Below are 17,028 nucleotides of genomic sequence, written 5' to 3'. Positions count from 1 at the left end.
ACAGGACAAGTGAATTAAAAAGTACAATTCTTGCTTTTAACGGTATTAGATGTCACACTAAGCAGATTGATCTAATATCAGTCGTCATTTTTATCAACACTTTACATAGTTCTAAGTCAAATTTCAATTTATTATCAATCATTCAGCCCAGATAACGACAACTGACATTCGGTTTTATGATACTTCCATTATAAAAAAATGCCTCGGAAAACGGCTGATCATAGTTAGAAAAACAACTAAATCGCTTATCTCTGTCCAATAATAACATATTCTGTTTCATATATTCATAAGGTTTTTTGGAAAAATATTGCAGGTTTTTGTAGGAAGGTCTTGATTTGTTTTTGAGTAAGATATTATACATGTATCATCTCCGAATTCTAAAATATCTTCGCTTGTCATTTTTCCCGAGAAATCGTTAGCATACGGTACAAAAATTAGGTGCCCGAGAACTGTTCCTTGAGGGACTCCGTGGTTATTTGTTGTCCAGTCTGAGTAACTGATTCCGCTTTTAACGCATTGTTTTCTGTTGGATAGAAAAGATTTTAGCATAGTTTTAGATCACAATCCAAACCCACTTTGCAATTTTTCAAGAAAGATTTTGTGAGCAATTGAGTTGAACGCTTTTGCTTAATCTAAAAAAACACCGCAACAATTTCATTTTGTTCTAGAAGTTGGTTTATAGATTCAGTTAGTGAAATGACAGTTTCATTTGACAATTTATTAAGAAATCGGTACTGATTTTTATTTATATTTTGCTCTTCAACATGTTCTAACATTTGACGGAGTAGAAGCCTTTCAAATATTTTAGCTAAAGTTGGCGTCACTGAAATTGGCCTGTAGTTCACTGATTCAAGAGGATCACTTACTTTGTAAATTGGAAATACATAGCTTTATATATGCTTTACATGTATGCTTTTATATATATGCTCATAAAAAACAATATATGCTTTTTAAGGATATCTGGAAAAACTGTTAATTTGTTCCAACAGACATTTTACTAAATTTGAACTACCATGCGGGGAGAAATCCAGAACCCGATGTTTTTCTCTGTGATAGTTTGTCAATTACATCATACAACTCTTTTCTCGTTATAAGTCTGAATGAAAAAAATTCTCTAACACACAATTTGGTAACTCAGTCTTTTCCTTTACCCCTTCGTATACACCTAACCTGGAAAAACAATTATTTAAAGTGTTAGCCACCTGTGTTTTACCTTTTAAAATGATATTGTTGTTCCGAATTTGAGAAATGTCATTATTTTTTACCACTTGTTTGAGTTTTGTGGGTATAAATCTCTATTGCTGTTTTAAACTGGGAAGAATCACGAATTTTATTTGTATACCCATTACCTGCTTTTCTTAATTGATTAAAGTGGCGGTGCTGATCATTTTCAAAGTAATATAAGCGGAAAGATCTGCCTTCACCTTCAAAACACCTTAAAAAGTCGATGTTTTTCGTTAATAGGTTTCAAAAAATCTTTAGATATCCACTTTTTTATTGGACTGCTCGTTGGCTCTTCAATTTTTATAGGCGCTAAATTTTTCAATACATTTTCAAACAAATCTGAAAACATTTGAAATGTGGAATTTGCATCTTTTTGTTGATACATTGCTCGCCAATCTTTTGAGGCAATTCCTTTATTCAGTACGGCTCCTGAACATTTTTTAGTATCTCTGTATTTGTATTCCGCTATCCATTTTTCGTTATTAAAATCCAAAGATAAAAAAAGAGCTGAAAAAAAGATCATTTCGAAACATTGTTATTGTGTCTAACGTTATTGTATCGAAAATTTGATTTTCTGTGGTTAAGCAATGATCAATTAATGTTTCATTGTTTCCATTTGTTCAAGTTAGCTGACTTTTGTTGACAATGTTTAACCCATTATTGGAGGCAAACTCTGTTAAAAGCCGTTTTTCATTTTGCTGAAAGTCATTTAGATTGCAATCTCTAACAAAATAATGTTGTCAGTCAATGAATATGCTCCTAAGATTTCTGATGTTAAATCATCCAGAAAAAATTCTAGATTTTTATTAGAACAATATGAAACTCAAATTATAAGTTCTTCTTTCAACGGCTCAAGTATTTCAACCCATAACGATTCAAAAATGTTTGTTTTAAATGAGTTCAAACCCCCCTGATATTATATTTGAAAGTAATTGGTATCCATATTCCTACACCACCACCACTTGACAATTTCGTTAAATTTGACCTACTTTGATGAATGAAATAATACTTATTGCTTGAAAAATTCAATGGTATATCCTGTTTGCCGCGTTTCACTAACCATTACGCACGATTGGTTGTCTTGTTGCTGTAAAAATTTGAGATTTCCTCGTGATTGTTATTGACACTCCGTATATTCATTCAAAACAGCCTTAAATTAGTAAACTGTTTTTCGTAACCTTCGAATGTTTGAAATTTCGCAATATTTGGCCCTGGATTTAGTTCGCCATTGCAACATGAAAAAATGAGGTAACATATAATTAGTAATTGGCATAAAAAATTTAAGGACCAAAACCATACACATATATATCGCTATAAATTAAATTTAAGTGACTCTTCACAAAATATTTTAACGCTTCTTTTTCTCCAAGAAATATTAAATTGAAAACAGCAAAGAAATCAACCTGGAAATCATTTTCCAAAAACCTAAAGTCACCCAAACGCATTTTATCCCATAGAACCATTGCTTTTTCCCATTACTCATAACGTTTCCATTTTTAATTTTAATTTGTCTCACGGACACGTTGCACCAGCAGGCTGATACCCAACACTTGAAACAAAATTTTGGATGGTCAACGCCATTTTTTGGATTCCACTTTGGTTTGCATGGATGCCATCCAGTCGAATATCTGCTCGATCCAAAGTATAGCCCAACACTTTAATATCGGTGATCTGAAATTCGCCACTTATTCACAATTGAACTTACCATTTTCATGGATGTTAGTTTCTCTCCCAAATGTACCAGTCTTTTTACTTTTGGCATTTCGCAAATTGCTAGAACTGCTCTTAACTCTTTTGCTGCCTCTTCGCCTGGTAGACCCTGATCAATTGAATTATGTTCAGCGTGAACTATCAGACATTCTGCTATAGTTGACGGCGCATAATTGTTAACAATGTTGCTAAGGCCTTGAATTGTAGATAACGGATACGAATGGATAGCTGCCTCATTACGAATGCCATTTTGCTGGAATCATCTGTATGTGCTATCAGAAATTAGGAGTTGTTTCGTAAATCACGGGACAAATTTTGTGTGAAATTGCCTGTTAACAGTTGGACTTGCTACATTATTGCTTGGAGTTTTGTCTTTAGTGAGGTTTGATATCAATTTTGCCATTTTGGCACTCGTTTCCTTTGTTAGTTATTCTCTTTCATTTTGATTCAGCAAACATACACCAACTAATGTTGGAAAAATTGTTCTTGAAGGACAGCAACAGGCATGGCTATTTAATTTAAAGGGGACTGTAGCCTGGACCGCAATAAAGTGAAGCATTAATCTCTCATATAGCAGGGCCTTGTAATAACCTTAATAGCCATTGTCGTATAATCGCCTTTGTTTTAAAAGAACAAAACGGTGAAGCAAAAGTTTTGCATAAAAACACACAAAAGTTAACAAAAATTGCGTTAAACTTCGTTTGAGAGAAAAAATTTTTATTAATTAGGTATCTTAGTCAGCCAGGAAAATCGAAGATCAGAAACAGGAATTTTGGCAAAACTCGTGGAATAAGATCTATATTTAAAAGTGGTTTATAAAACTGCGCGAAATCTTTGCGCCACTCAAGTTGTAAAGAGGAAATACCTTACTATTTAGATTACTGCTTAAAAAGCACTCTTTACCGATATTCTGAAAAGAAAATATCGCAGATTGAGATCCAAATTGAAACAATCAATTTTTCCTCTCTCAAGTTTACCTTTCATGCTTTATAAGGTGACGCTGAGGCTTGAAGGTACGCTGAGGGTTGCGTATGAGATGGGTGGGTACATTATGTGCAAAAGAACATCACGGAACTGCCGGGTTCAATTTTTTTGTCATACTGTACCGATAAATTTTACCTTAGTTGGTGAAAAGCAAATGCCAGGTTAATTTAAATTTCAACATCTTGTAACGGTGTTATTCTGGCTTCACACTGCTTTCACCTTTTGTATGATTGTTAAACTTTCGTTCATATTCATACGCAATTGAGATATGAAGCGCTAAATAAAGTAGGACGCAAAGTCCCGAACTAAATCCAGGGCGGAGTTTTACACGGTAGCAAGTTTGTAACCAAATTAAATTTCTGGTGACTTCCAATTCCAAGGTGGGCGAATCACACTTAAGTATCAATACTACTATTCCATTTCATGGCACTTTGCAAACAAAGAATGCAATCGAGTATTCAGGTATTTGCAAACGAAACAACTAGGAGAGCACCCTACTTACACAAATTATCAAATGGGTATTTAATACGGGTATTTTCACCATATGAGTTTTGAGAGTCCTCCTGTTTACCGCGACATGCTTACCCAGTTCGGACAAATAGTTTAGAGAAATCCCAAAATCAAAATGAATTTTGAGTTACACCGACCAGGGGTATCCGTGGTACAATAAAAGCATTTACTTACAAAATGTCGACACAGGCCTAACATGAATTATTGCGAAGAAGACTTGAGAAACCTAAACAGTGACTAACGAAGGAGATAAGGTTGAATATATTTACCAATAGGGCAATTTCAACTAACTTGAAATGACAATTTGATCCCTAAAGCACAACTTAGTCAAAGAACAAAAGCTTCAGACTGACTTAAATATATTTATTTCTGTACTGTCAAAACTTATTTATCTCAATTCTCTAATTCCCTAGTTTTTACTGCTAATCGGCACAGGAACTATTTGACTAAGTTAGCTATTTTAGGCTCAAGAGTTTCTCAGCTGGCAGAGCAAAATTTATAGAGCGTTCCAAATACCAAATTGAATAGTCAACTCTATTTCCTGGGGCAAGAATAGCACCCGCGTGATATATTTCAAGCTTCCTAATTCTGAATTTTTCTACTACCCACAAAGCGGGATCGTGTAAGTGGGTTAAAATTTGAAGTAAACAATTTCGCCAATTAGAGGAAAAATCACGTGAATAAACACGTGACGTCAATTTGAACCGCTAATTCGAAGCAGATCATTTGGCTCTTAATCATTCTGAGAAACACGATATTTCTTGGAGAACCTCGAGTTTAACCTGAACATATTTTACTAGAGGGACAGAAAGGTCGACAGTTTTGTCACTAAATATTTATTTAACGCTGGTTATTTTATTATCCGTTTCCAACCAAACAAGGAGCAACAAAAATGAGAAGGTGAGTACTGAATAATTACATTTAAATAGCAGGCTTTACATACTTTTTACACACAATCAAAAACATTCATGCTACAACGCTACAAAGACTTAAGAGTTATTCGACAAGAAAATTAAGTCATCAACAATATTTTTCAAGAGAAACAATCTGATCGGTACAAATCCAATGAAAATTGGTTCTCTTGACACAAAAACCAAAATTATTTGAAATGGAAACGGTGGTTGGAGTAGGAGTTTTGTGCCTGAAAAATGGCTGGTAATGTATCATTAAAGTAACAATCCTCCTTGGTACTAATTTGATACCAACTCAAATTATATTGTTACAACTTTGCCCGATCGATTGGTATTATTGCGAAGCTCTTGAAAACTGACTAGATACTTTTCGAATACTATATTTCTCTAAGAGAAATTGAGGATTGAAGTTTTCAATTATTTTCACCATTTCGATCTTTTCATGCTTTGCTGAATTGTAAAATATAGAACTCGTATGCTTAGGAAATTTATTAGATAAATTAGGAAACAGATATCTTGAATCTGCTAAAAACGACTCTCTTAAAAATTTATGCAACAGATCTTCAATAGCTTGCTAAAAGATATTAAAACTTTCAAGAAGAAGAGGAAATATATTTTTTGTAAATTATAGCTAAATTTGTTGCTCAAAACTGATTTTTAAAACTGAAACCGAATTATTAACCGATAGGAAATTGATGACAGTTTCAATTCATACACATCAAGTTTTGTAGAGGTTTCCAATTGATTAGTTTAACTGATCAAAAAGTCCATTCGAACAAAGTTTCCTATTCATTTGCTACATTTGGAAATCAAAAGTGGCAATATCTGTAACTGAAAAAGTGATGCGAGAACAGACACAAGACAAAAAAATGTTGAAAAACAATTGCATACGTTTATGTAAGAGATATTGAGGATAAATTTGTTTTCATAGAATTGAGTTTCATCGTAGATTCTAAACCTCGATCGAAATGTTAAAACGCATCAACTTTGAGCCTTTTTGGTGGTTTTCTAATTTCTTTTAGGAACTTGGCAATTAGTGGCTGATTTGAAGCAAGCATCTTCAGAACCATTGTTTGATTTTTTAAACCGTCTCTGTGCTTTCTATGGTGTCTTAAAATCAAATAGAATGGATTTTGATATCAAAATAAGTTGAAAAGCATTAGATGTTCCGTACGGCTCTTTGATCTTGAGAAAAATGTTTAATTTGAATTTTTTTTAATAGAATATGAGAACAAATTGAAATTTTTCAATCTAATTCTTTTGTTTTTAGATTGTTTTAACTCCTAACGTAAAAAAAAATAGGAGTAAAAAATCTAAGAAAATCAGATTGGAATTATTTGACCAAAATATCTATAAAACAAGGCGGAGTCCAGCAGCTGAAGAGAACTGCGATAGAGTAGAAGTGTGTTCTACACTCTGATCAACCTAATTTCCAAAAATAGTTCAGCATATTGACAGAAGAAAGAGCTGGAAAATTAAATGACGGACGTTCATCACGCTTCTTTTTCAAAAGGATCGTTGAAATGAAACCTGAATTTTTACTCCTGCACCAGGAAGTTCTCGTATGTCGCTGTTGATGTATATGCTGTGGTTGCACGTGGTGGTTCTGCAAGTGCTTGCACATGTGCAGTATCAGATGAAAAATTTGGATGAAAAAGGAAACAAATTTTCAAAATTCTTTAAATTTTTACCTAATGAAAAAAAATATATTTACATGTCTAGAATGAGTTATCTGCTTTTATTAGAGAAAAAACTTATTTTTCATTGTGCAGCCAAAGTTAACGTCAAGTATCACAAGTTGTTGGCTGTTAAATTTTGAACAACCCCAAAATATACAGTTTTGGCAATTGGTGACTAACGGGACTAGAATATGACTGCTAGGTTTTCCTCGGGAAAAAAACCACAATTAGTTCATTTAAAAAACCAGCCTAGTATCTAAATTCATCCCTCATACTACAAAGTAGGAATAAAGTTTTTACAATAAATTCTGCCTGGTTCACAAAATCTTCAAATCATAGAAAAACAATTTGGACTCAAACTTTGCAGGAACTTTGTGATCGGTCAATATCCTCAACAAAAAGGATGCCACTTGCATGAGTTTCCTGAAATACATGAGTTTCCTGAAATACATTTCTGATCATAATTGTTTCAGGATTTTGTTCAGCGCTGTCTTTGCAGCGGCGCTTTTTGTGTTGACAACAAATGGAGATTATGTTGACATGTCTAAGGAGTACCTGGATAAACTGTCAGAATTCATCAAAAAGGAGATGTACGACAAGGTTAGACACCATTTTACTCAAAATTTTGAAATTTAGACCAGAGAGTTCGAAAGCAAACATTCTCCATTTCGAAAGATAGGTGGCAAACCAATATAAACATTTTGTTAGAGAAGTAAGAAAACAATATATAGTTGGTGAGGTCCAACTGCACTCAAAATTTTTTTCTAAAAAAATTGAGGGGTGAAAGAGACCCAAACCAGTACTACCAAAACAGCTCTACTGTTAGTCTGACCACCAGCTGAATTTTCTCGACGCAATTGAAACAAAATTAAACAATTTCCGTTCAATCACTAAAAGCACAAACAATTATTAATGATTTCGCCAATTCAAGTCTTCTGGCACTCGAGATTTTTCTCATTTTAGGAGTTCTCTTGAGATATACTTAACCAAACCAGATTTTCAAAATATTTTTAAAAAGCTGGTAGCAATCAAGATGACAGAGTTAACTACACACCTATTCCTATGGCCAACACAGCAGAAAACACCAAAACAAAATTTCTGAAACTATCAGAGCATCAATTCAAAACATTCACAGACAGCGCAGATGTATAATTACGTTTAGGTGAAAGAGGCACACAAGAACATTCTAGAACATCAAATATCGTGGCAGATAGAAGAAGAGAACGCCCAAGTGTGGAGGAAGGACATCGATGAACTGAGTGACAAAGTTATGCAACATGTGGTAAGTATAATAAGATAACGTTCGAGTCTTCATCATACCCTCATTCGGGCAGAAACCACTCGGGCATAGGAAACAACCACGGAAAACGAAATGGTCTTTGCATCTAATTTTTAATCCGATTTGGAACGAGTCCCAAATGGAACAAGATAGAAGTCGAATCAACATGCATCTCATAAGGTACAGCAAAATAAAAGTGCGTTGAAAAATCTAAATTCTACTAAGTTTACAAATTCTAAGCGAATTGTTTTTTAAAATAAAAAAAATATTCCAGACAGCCCTGGAGAAAGCCAAGAACGACATACTGTCCCACTCAAAACACCAATGCATCAACCTACTTCAAGTACAGAAATTGAAGTGCCTCGATTGTGTCTCGACCCAATGTAATGCATACGCAAAAGACACTTGCAACTTCGAAACTAACGAGAACTCAATCTTGGAGAAGATAATCAAGTATCTCATGGATCTTTTCCACATCAAGACCCAAATGAGCCAGGAGGAACTGTCACAACAAGCGGTTGAGGAGAGTGCCAAGAATCTACGAGAGACTACCGAGAAGTTGATCTATCAATTGGATCTGGCCAAAAAGACGCTGGAAGAAGCCGGGTCCAAGGTTTGTGCCTACGTCATGAGAAATATGGCATCTGAATGCAATGATAATTCATAGAACAAACTGAACAGGACAATATAGTCGATGATCGTTTTTAGATCAAAGAATTTCGAAAGCTTTCTGTTGGGAAAAAGATCAAATATGCAAATTTAGTTGGGGGTAGTAGTGTTTAGAGGGGCCAGCAGAATTACTTGAATACTTAAAACAGGATCTAATAAGCAGAACTTAATCAGCTTGACAAAATAAACATGTAGCAACGAGTCCCATGAAAATACAGCCCGCTGACATCCATGCTTTTCTTGAAAAAAAACTCCCCAAATCAATGGGGGGAATACTCAATAAACATAGCCGGCAGATTGCCGGAATAGCTGCGAAAGAACAGACCTGCGTGCCATATAATAGAGATAGAAACAGATACAGATCTAAATTGAAAAAAAAATCGACGCCGCTCAAAAAACTAGGCTAAAAACATTCAGCGATAAATTAGTAAAGCTTGTTAAAATTAATTCCAAAGAAGCCTCTTATTAGAGACCTTTACTGCACATAGGAGTTCCTGTGATCTTAAACAAATCCAAACTAAACTTAAGTTTTAAAGTGCAAAAGTCATTTTATTGAGTGAGGTAAGTCACGTATGATCAAAATCTAATCACGCAAATAACCTTAAAACTTTCGCTAAAGCGAGTGAGAAATGACGTCACGCGCGCAAATGCCGTTAGTGAGAGGAAGAAGTCATTCAGAAAATTTGATATTTTCAGATTTGCTGTGTGAACAAATGTAAAACGAAAAAAGGGCGTCAGACGACGAAACAAAAAAAAATAGCAAGACAAGTCCTGACGTACAATTCAAAGAATTTTCATTGACTAAACAGAAAACTAGACCAAGAACAGACTATGAATGGATTGGGAAAACTCTTTAGAAAAAAATCCGATCCAAAAACTCGAAAAAACTGTGAAAATCAAAGTGAAATTGCCGCATGTGAACAAAAAACCACTACCGATAAAGCGAATTTTTGTTCAAACACCGTATTCTCACTCTACTTTAAAACTAGAGCGAAAAAATTTCACGCCGCAAAACCACTCGCTTTTTCGCTCCATTTCCTGTTTCGGCGTGACCAAAATCACTACTCCAATTTGACTTCAAAAATCATGAAAATGTGTGAACAGATCTTAAAAAAAAACATAGCCGGAAGAATTCCGGAAACGATTCGAAGTGGAAATCCATTTGAATGCCATTCAACTACTCATCAGCCAAAACGTGCCTCCACTAATTTAGGATTATCTTGAAACAAAACCATAAAACAAAAAAGTTAAGAAAATCAAGCCTATAAGAATATGATGAAAAATCTTATCAAAATTTGTCGTCAATAGAGACCCCGAAATAACCATCTCTGTCAAAATTACTTCATCAACACAACTAGTACCTACTAAAAGCACTCATTAGAAGTTTTAAAAATACTTGATGCCAGATCATGAAAAAATAAGCTCTTCCAAACAAATTTGACTAAAAAACTGGAAAAAGTTTAAAAAATTTTTAAGATTACAAAAGCACAAAAACCCAAAAACAAACTCTTTTCAGCCAATAGGGTATACAGATGATCTCAAAACAATAGGCTAGTCATAATAGGCTAAGAAATGTATCTAAAGAACAGAAAAAAAGGGAAAAATTGCAAAAAATTAAGAAAAATAGTTCCAATTTTCGCTATTTTTCGTCATATTTCTCAACAAAAAATAGCTTCATAACCACAAAACTGCAAATCTTTGTTAACTAAAAATTTCTCAAGTAATAGGGGTCTTTTCAATACCCATTTGAGGCAGTAAAACAAAACAAAAGTAAAAAAAAATTCGCAAAAATTAGCCCCAAAATCAGCAAAATACATGAAAAACATCCGAATTAGCATAAAATTCATATAAATTTTCAGAAACTTTCAAACCGCTACCAACACCAGCCAAAAAATAAAAGAAAATCATAACCAAACCTCTTAACCAAAAAAATTTGAAAAAACCGCTTTAAAATGCCGCACGTGAACAAAAAATTCGCTCGCTTAGAGAAAATTTTTTCACATATCAATTTTTCGCTCTCTCAAAAACAGCGGTATGAACAAAAACCACTCTCTTTTCGCTCCGCTCTTCACTTTTGTTTAGCACCAAAATCACTCCAAATTTTTTCACGCGTTTCATTTCTCGCTGCAAAAATCACTCCAATAAATTTGATTAAAAAAGGACTTCTCCAATACTCCTCTTCGAGTCGTAAAAAAGACAGCGCCCCAATACAATTCAAATTCTTTGAATTGTAAAAAACCAAGAGCACCGCAATATAGCTACGCTCAGCTTACAGCTTCGCAGCTATAACAAACTTGTATTCATTCAGTCAACGGAAATGAGCAAATATTTATTCCGTTGTCTCTGTGGTATACACTTTAGTGTGTCGCAAGTTGTATGATTTGAGCTCTTCGCCAATTGCATCGATTCAAACGTTCCGATTAACCAAGATAGTTCAAAGAGATAACTAAAAAAATTCAATTAAAATTTAATTTAATCTGAATCAAAGTATTTAACTATAAATGGCTCAAAAATGTAGATAATGCTCTCGATTTATAAAACGCGTCAATAAAAACAATATCTGTGATTTTCAGAGTGTTGTAAGTATCGTTTGAAAAAGAAGTTATTGCAAAATGGCGAAACACTATCAAATGACACCATCAAATGGAACCACACAACAAAAATAGTTGACAAAAAAGATTGTCGAGAAAAGATTGACCCGGCTGACCAACTTGGTATCAATTTCAAAAGGAGAATCATGGGCCTCGTTTTCAGTTGATGCACAAATTTCGTAATTTTAAATAACCGTACTTGTAAAGATTTGAGCCAAAGGCAACAGGTCTAATATAATAGCTAAAAACGTTGTTTGAGAAAAACTAATAGTTCAATTGTTCATTTTACAAAAATTCCACTCTCCATGCTCCTCCTGATGAACTAAAAGAAACAAATAAGAAGGAAAACGCGTATGATGAAAAGAAAAGAAGCAGACGAAAAGAAAAAGACTAATGGAAAAAAAGACAAGCAATTTAATTTCACAACCACAGATATCAAGTGTTCTTTAAAAAAAGTTAATAACTCATCAGCGTCAATTCTTCGCAAAGTGCTGATAATTCTAGAAACCAATTTTTATTCAGTATCTGATGATAAGCAGTCACTGAAGTTCGAATCTATAGAAGAAACGATCCAGCCGAGTTATTAAATTTTGCTTAAAAACATTTTTAACATCAGTCTTTAAGAATTTTTAGTATTTTTCATACTATTATTGTTCCGACCCCCACTTTAGTGGGGAGGGAGGAACTATATACTCAACTGGGTTTTTTTGTTCAGTCAATATTGGCCGGCCGATATATTCATCGTAGAGAATTGTGAGTGGTATCATTAAAAAGCCCGTCCAGCGTAGAATACGGAATTAAAAAGATTTTTCGATTTTCGTGTTTTACAGGGAGTTATCGAGTTTAAAGTTTTGTGAACATTCGACTGATTTTGTTCACATTTTCAGTAATTTTGGCACAATTTCGCTAATATAAATCAAAATAAGTTAAAATTTTTAACGGGAGAGTGTTGTTGTTACCGTTGGAGATAGAAGAGCGTTGCTGAATTGTTTGATAGAAGTTTTTTTAGCTAAAATTTTTGATAAAATTTTCAAAATTCAAACCTTTATTCATCAAAAATGGCACAAAATATGCTTTTTTTGGTCTACTTTGTTAAAGTTTGCCAGACTTAGTAACCTAGAAACCTTAACACAAACTCCCTAATCTCAAAAAGAGCTCTAGTTGCAATTAGGCGCCGTATGAAAGTCTTCTGGAATTAAAACTTTGCCGTTTTTTGCAGATTTAACTCGATAATTTTACAAAATGCATTTTTTTTCAATATTTGAAGAATTCCACTCAATAATTGGTCTAATTCGCAAATACTTGGAACACTTGGTCAATTAGTTGGGCACGCACCAAAATCAGGGAGAGATTCGATAATATCATGGACTCTTAGAATTAGAGACTTTTTGGTTTTTATTTTGATGCTGCCTTTTTTCAAAATATTTTGCTTTTGTTCTTTTAATGTTAATTACTGACAAAATTTTTTTCACAGCTCCGTTAATGACATCTCCAATTTACGTAAATTTGAGGCCCAATGTAGATACAGTTTGTTTTCACAGAACCAAAGGGTTTTTATGGCTTTGAGGAAGAGTTTTAGTAAAATTTAACTGAATTCTTGTTTTTTGCCTTTAATTTTTTTCTTTTGGCAGTCTGATTTTTAAGTTTGACCACTCAAAGATCTGAATTTCTTCCTCAAGAGGTGCAAGTGAACCTTTTCTATTCATTCGGTTGTTACCTAATGTCTCTTATGTTATTGAATGTATTTGTTTTAAGGAAATTTCTGTGATTTTAGTCAACATTTTGCTTATTCTCAGTAAGTACAGGTCATCCTTTCCTCCTTATAGAATAAGAACTAATTTTGTGGCCGATTGTTTTAACAGAAGGTTTTCTTGCTTTTGGTACTACAAGTTTTTATACAAAATGTTCTGATTTTTGTGCATAATTGCCCATTTTTGCTCTTATTTTTCTTTTGTAAATTGTCACGTTATTTAACAATCTACCTGAAAAAACTTTACAACATTTGAAACTGAACATGTTTTTTTGTTTTTATAACATATGGTTTGAAGGGCAGCGAAACCCTTCTCTTGCAGAAATTGGAAGAGTTTTTTATTTTTGCCCTTGTTGTTAATTTTTGTTGTCATATGCCAAATATTGTGTAATTAACGGTCTCAGTGGCCAACTATATATAAACAATTGAACTTAAATAACTGCTATTGTTAATAACTAATGGCAGTTTTGACTTTCGAAATAAATTTCTTAAAAAAAGCGTAATAGTATTCTTCGACTTATCCCTTTTTGTTCTGGTTTGCGTTTTTTCGTATTTTACAAAGTTGTATCATTTTCGTAAATTAGCCTCATTATTTAGAGCTCTTTTTAATGTTTTGTTGAATCAAACAATAATTTTTGCTGTTGTTAAAAGTTTTTAAATGAGGTCTTCAGGGCTTAAACAATTTGTTTCAGAAGAATTTTGTGAAGTTTAGATACTTTTCAGTTTTTGCGGTTCTTTTTGTTGTTATTTTGTGATAGTCCTATTACAAAAAGATGTTATGATGATCAAAGGAGACGCGAAAGAAGATGTTATATTCTCGCGATTAATATCTTATAAATTTAGGGGCTTCAAAACTGTGGTTTTGTGAAGTTGTTATTGAAACTTATTAGTTCAGCTTTTATTTAATGTTATTTTATAGTCTTACGATTTAGTCTCATTAATAACAGTCGCAATTAGTTTTCCGAGTAGTTGCAAGACAAACTGCCTACTCTTTTAGTCAAATGCTTTTGTTGGCTATGAATTTTGAAAACATTTGTTTTTAATAAAAAAGAGATAGATTTTTGAGATCTGCCAATTTTATTTCTGTTAAATTGTAGCTAAGCATCTCTATATAAGATTCCCATCATTTATCTTTTGAAAAACAATTTGCTCTTCATAACGGTTTTATTTTCCTCAAATGTTCTTTCTGTTTGGAACAACCAGTTTTCATAAAACAAATTTTCGTGATTTTTGCAAATTTGCCCCTTTTTGTAGGTTTTTGTTTTCTTTTCACAGTATCACAATAATGGGCGTCATTTGATATACAAATGTTGTCACCTGCAAAAATGCAAACGAAGATTTTTATTGTTTTTAGTGGTCACTTTAATATTTAATTGATAGGGGGGACATCGTTTTCGTGCATAATTTTCCGTGCAAATTTTGCCTGTATTTGTTCTTTTTGTAATCGTTTGCATATCCTGGATAATGAAAGGCCTTAGTCGCTCTCTATTGAGGTATAAATGACTCTCTCAATGATTTCATTTGATGCATAATGTTTCTAATCAGTTCGAATTTAATACTTTTTTTTTAAAAAAAAAGCAATGTTTTAATAAACTTTTGCCGCTTTTGCTCATTTCTAGTCGACTTGTTGCCAAGTCGCATTGAGGAAAAGTCCCATATTTTGTTCCAAAAATAACCGGTTAATGTTCTTAGTATAAATTTTATCTGATGCCCTTTTGATTTGGTTATTAATGGTTTTCAATAAATGGACAAGGAGTTTTGTTCGTAATTAATATTTGTAAATATTTGATTTTTTTTTGCCGTTTTTTCTGGTAGTCATATTATGGTAGCCAGAGGTCTCATAGATCCTCTAGAGTAGATTGTTTTATTCTTTTAGTAGTTTGTTGAACGATATGTTAATTTTTTAAATCTCTTCCTCATTTGGTAGACAATTAAGTGAAAAATGTAGATGAGCGGGGTCGGAAATTAATGTGCGAACGCACATTACCGAGCCTCGTTGTTCTCTTTTTTTTTCATTTGATTATTTTGAAAGCAATATTTGTTTTCGAAAAGCGTTTTTAATATTGAACAACTATTCAAGTTAGTTTGTGATTGAGTCAAAAGAGCCAAAACACCATATTTGATAACCATGTTAGAAATCATGGTGACTACGATTTATGAAACACAAGATTGAAAGAAACCCCAAAAAATTACAATAAGTTTTCTAACAGCGTCAATTTGATTTAATAACAAAAAAACTGTTAGACTACAGTTCGACAAACCATGTTTCATTTTTCCAAAGTGCCATCCAAATTAGGCTCGACAAACAAAACGGATCATTTAGGATGGTTCACCCCCACAGAAAAGCATAGCTTCAGAGAAAAGACAACCTATTAAAATAGTGGAACATGATTTATCTTTGAGATGGAATAACTTGTTTTTGCAAAGTCAGCCAAAACCATCACTACCGATAACCCTTTAATTAGATGAAAAGAGTCAACGATAAACAAAAAATGCCAAATATTCTTCAGTAATCCCATTCTCCAAAAACAAAAAAAGAATTTGGATATTTAACATTTAAATGATTTTATCGCGTAATTCAAAACAAAAAAGGAATTTGGATATTCAATATTTAAATGATATTATCTTCAGGCAACAGGAAAAATGGTTGATGGGAATGTCCCGATAATAACAAAGTAAAAGTACCAGTCATCTAAAACTGGGTTTTATGGATTTGTCGTCTCAATTTTTGATTTGGTCTTTCTATACTGACTCTGTTGATTCTCGATTGTATTGCTCAGCAATTGATGTTCTAATCAATTCGAGCAGAATGAGCGAAAAACGTAATCAGCCTAGAAGTCAAAAAGATTTCAAGCAAAATGTCAAAAAAACTGACAAGACTGCATAAAACATAAATTTTTAACTTTTTTGTTTATCGAAGTAAAAAAAACATCTTTTCATAGCTATTGAAAAATCAAATTTTGATAGTAAACAAACCTTATAACTTTACAAACAATAGCTAGCAGATTGCCCGAAAATAGCCGCAGTAGCTTTGCAGATCTGCAGTCTCAAAAAGATAGTAAAAGAAACAGACTCAAAATACATTTCTTTCAATTTAAAGCTGAGATGTTAGATTTCTATTAAGAATCTATATAACTTATTGATGCTTCTATTAGCTGCTCTCAAATATTCTTCATTTAGAGTGACACACATTCACTTGACCTTTGAATTAAATTAACGAACAGTCAATTTGAGAGGGAGGTAAGTCATGTGTGACCAAAATTATATTCACGCGAATGAACAAAAAACAAGCTCCACTGTGAAAAATGAAGTCACGCATGCAATTTGGTTGAAACTGCATGAACGAATGAACAAAAAGCAGTTTTTGAGTGATTGTGACATCATATGGTCGTAACAAAAATCTTGATGATTAAATAACAAAAAAACCAAAGTCGGCCAATAATAGCCTCAGAAAGCAAATTTCTCTTTTTCATTGGATAAAAAGGCTGTCAAAACTATACAGTCCAAACAAAATTATCTTGAAAAACCTTTACACTTTGGTACTTAGCAAACATGAACTGTGTACAACACCAATGAGACAAAGTACAGGACACAAAATAACGGAAGTTTATCACAAATGCATTTGAACTAACTGATTGGGAAAAAATGGCGTCGAAAGATTGAGAAACCACCTTCAAATTAGCCACCAATAGAAAACGTAAATCCCGCTTTTCAAAAACAA

General features: G+C 33.2%; 4 protein-coding genes across 5 annotated transcripts in view; 1 reads left to right on the top strand and 3 right to left on the bottom strand.

Moving 5' to 3' along the window:
• LOC142337770 (uncharacterized) overlaps window positions 1-17,028 on the bottom strand; it is a 346,563-nt gene that overhangs the window by 60,679 nt on the left and 268,856 nt on the right. The gene's annotated exons all lie outside the window — the stretch shown is intronic.
• The window catches only part of LOC142337764 (dynactin subunit 4-like), a 618,078-nt gene that overhangs the window by 332,195 nt on the left and 268,855 nt on the right, over window positions 1-17,028 (bottom strand). The gene's annotated exons all lie outside the window — the stretch shown is intronic.
• LOC142337761 (uncharacterized) overlaps window positions 1-17,028 on the bottom strand; it is a 97,632-nt gene that overhangs the window by 4,775 nt on the left and 75,829 nt on the right. The gene's annotated exons all lie outside the window — the stretch shown is intronic.
• The window catches only part of LOC142337760 (uncharacterized), a 94,446-nt gene continuing 82,149 nt past the window's right edge, over window positions 4,732-17,028 (top strand). The window contains exons 1-4 of the mRNA XM_075387257.1: window positions 4,732-5,328; window positions 7,492-7,618; window positions 8,181-8,300; window positions 8,572-8,910. Of these exons, the coding sequence (XP_075243372.1) occupies window positions 5,321-5,328; window positions 7,492-7,618; window positions 8,181-8,300; window positions 8,572-8,910 (594 nt within the window). The 5' untranslated portion in view covers window positions 4,732-5,320. The remainder of the gene's footprint in view (window positions 5,329-7,491; window positions 7,619-8,180; window positions 8,301-8,571; window positions 8,911-17,028) is intronic.

Source organism: Convolutriloba macropyga, chromosome 4 (genome assembly GCF_964194025.1).
Source record: "Convolutriloba macropyga chromosome 4, txConMacr16.3, whole genome shotgun sequence".
Taxonomy (NCBI): domain Eukaryota; kingdom Metazoa; phylum Xenacoelomorpha; order Acoela; family Convolutidae; genus Convolutriloba; species Convolutriloba macropyga.
This window is presented reverse-complemented; position numbering and strand designations above follow the sequence as displayed.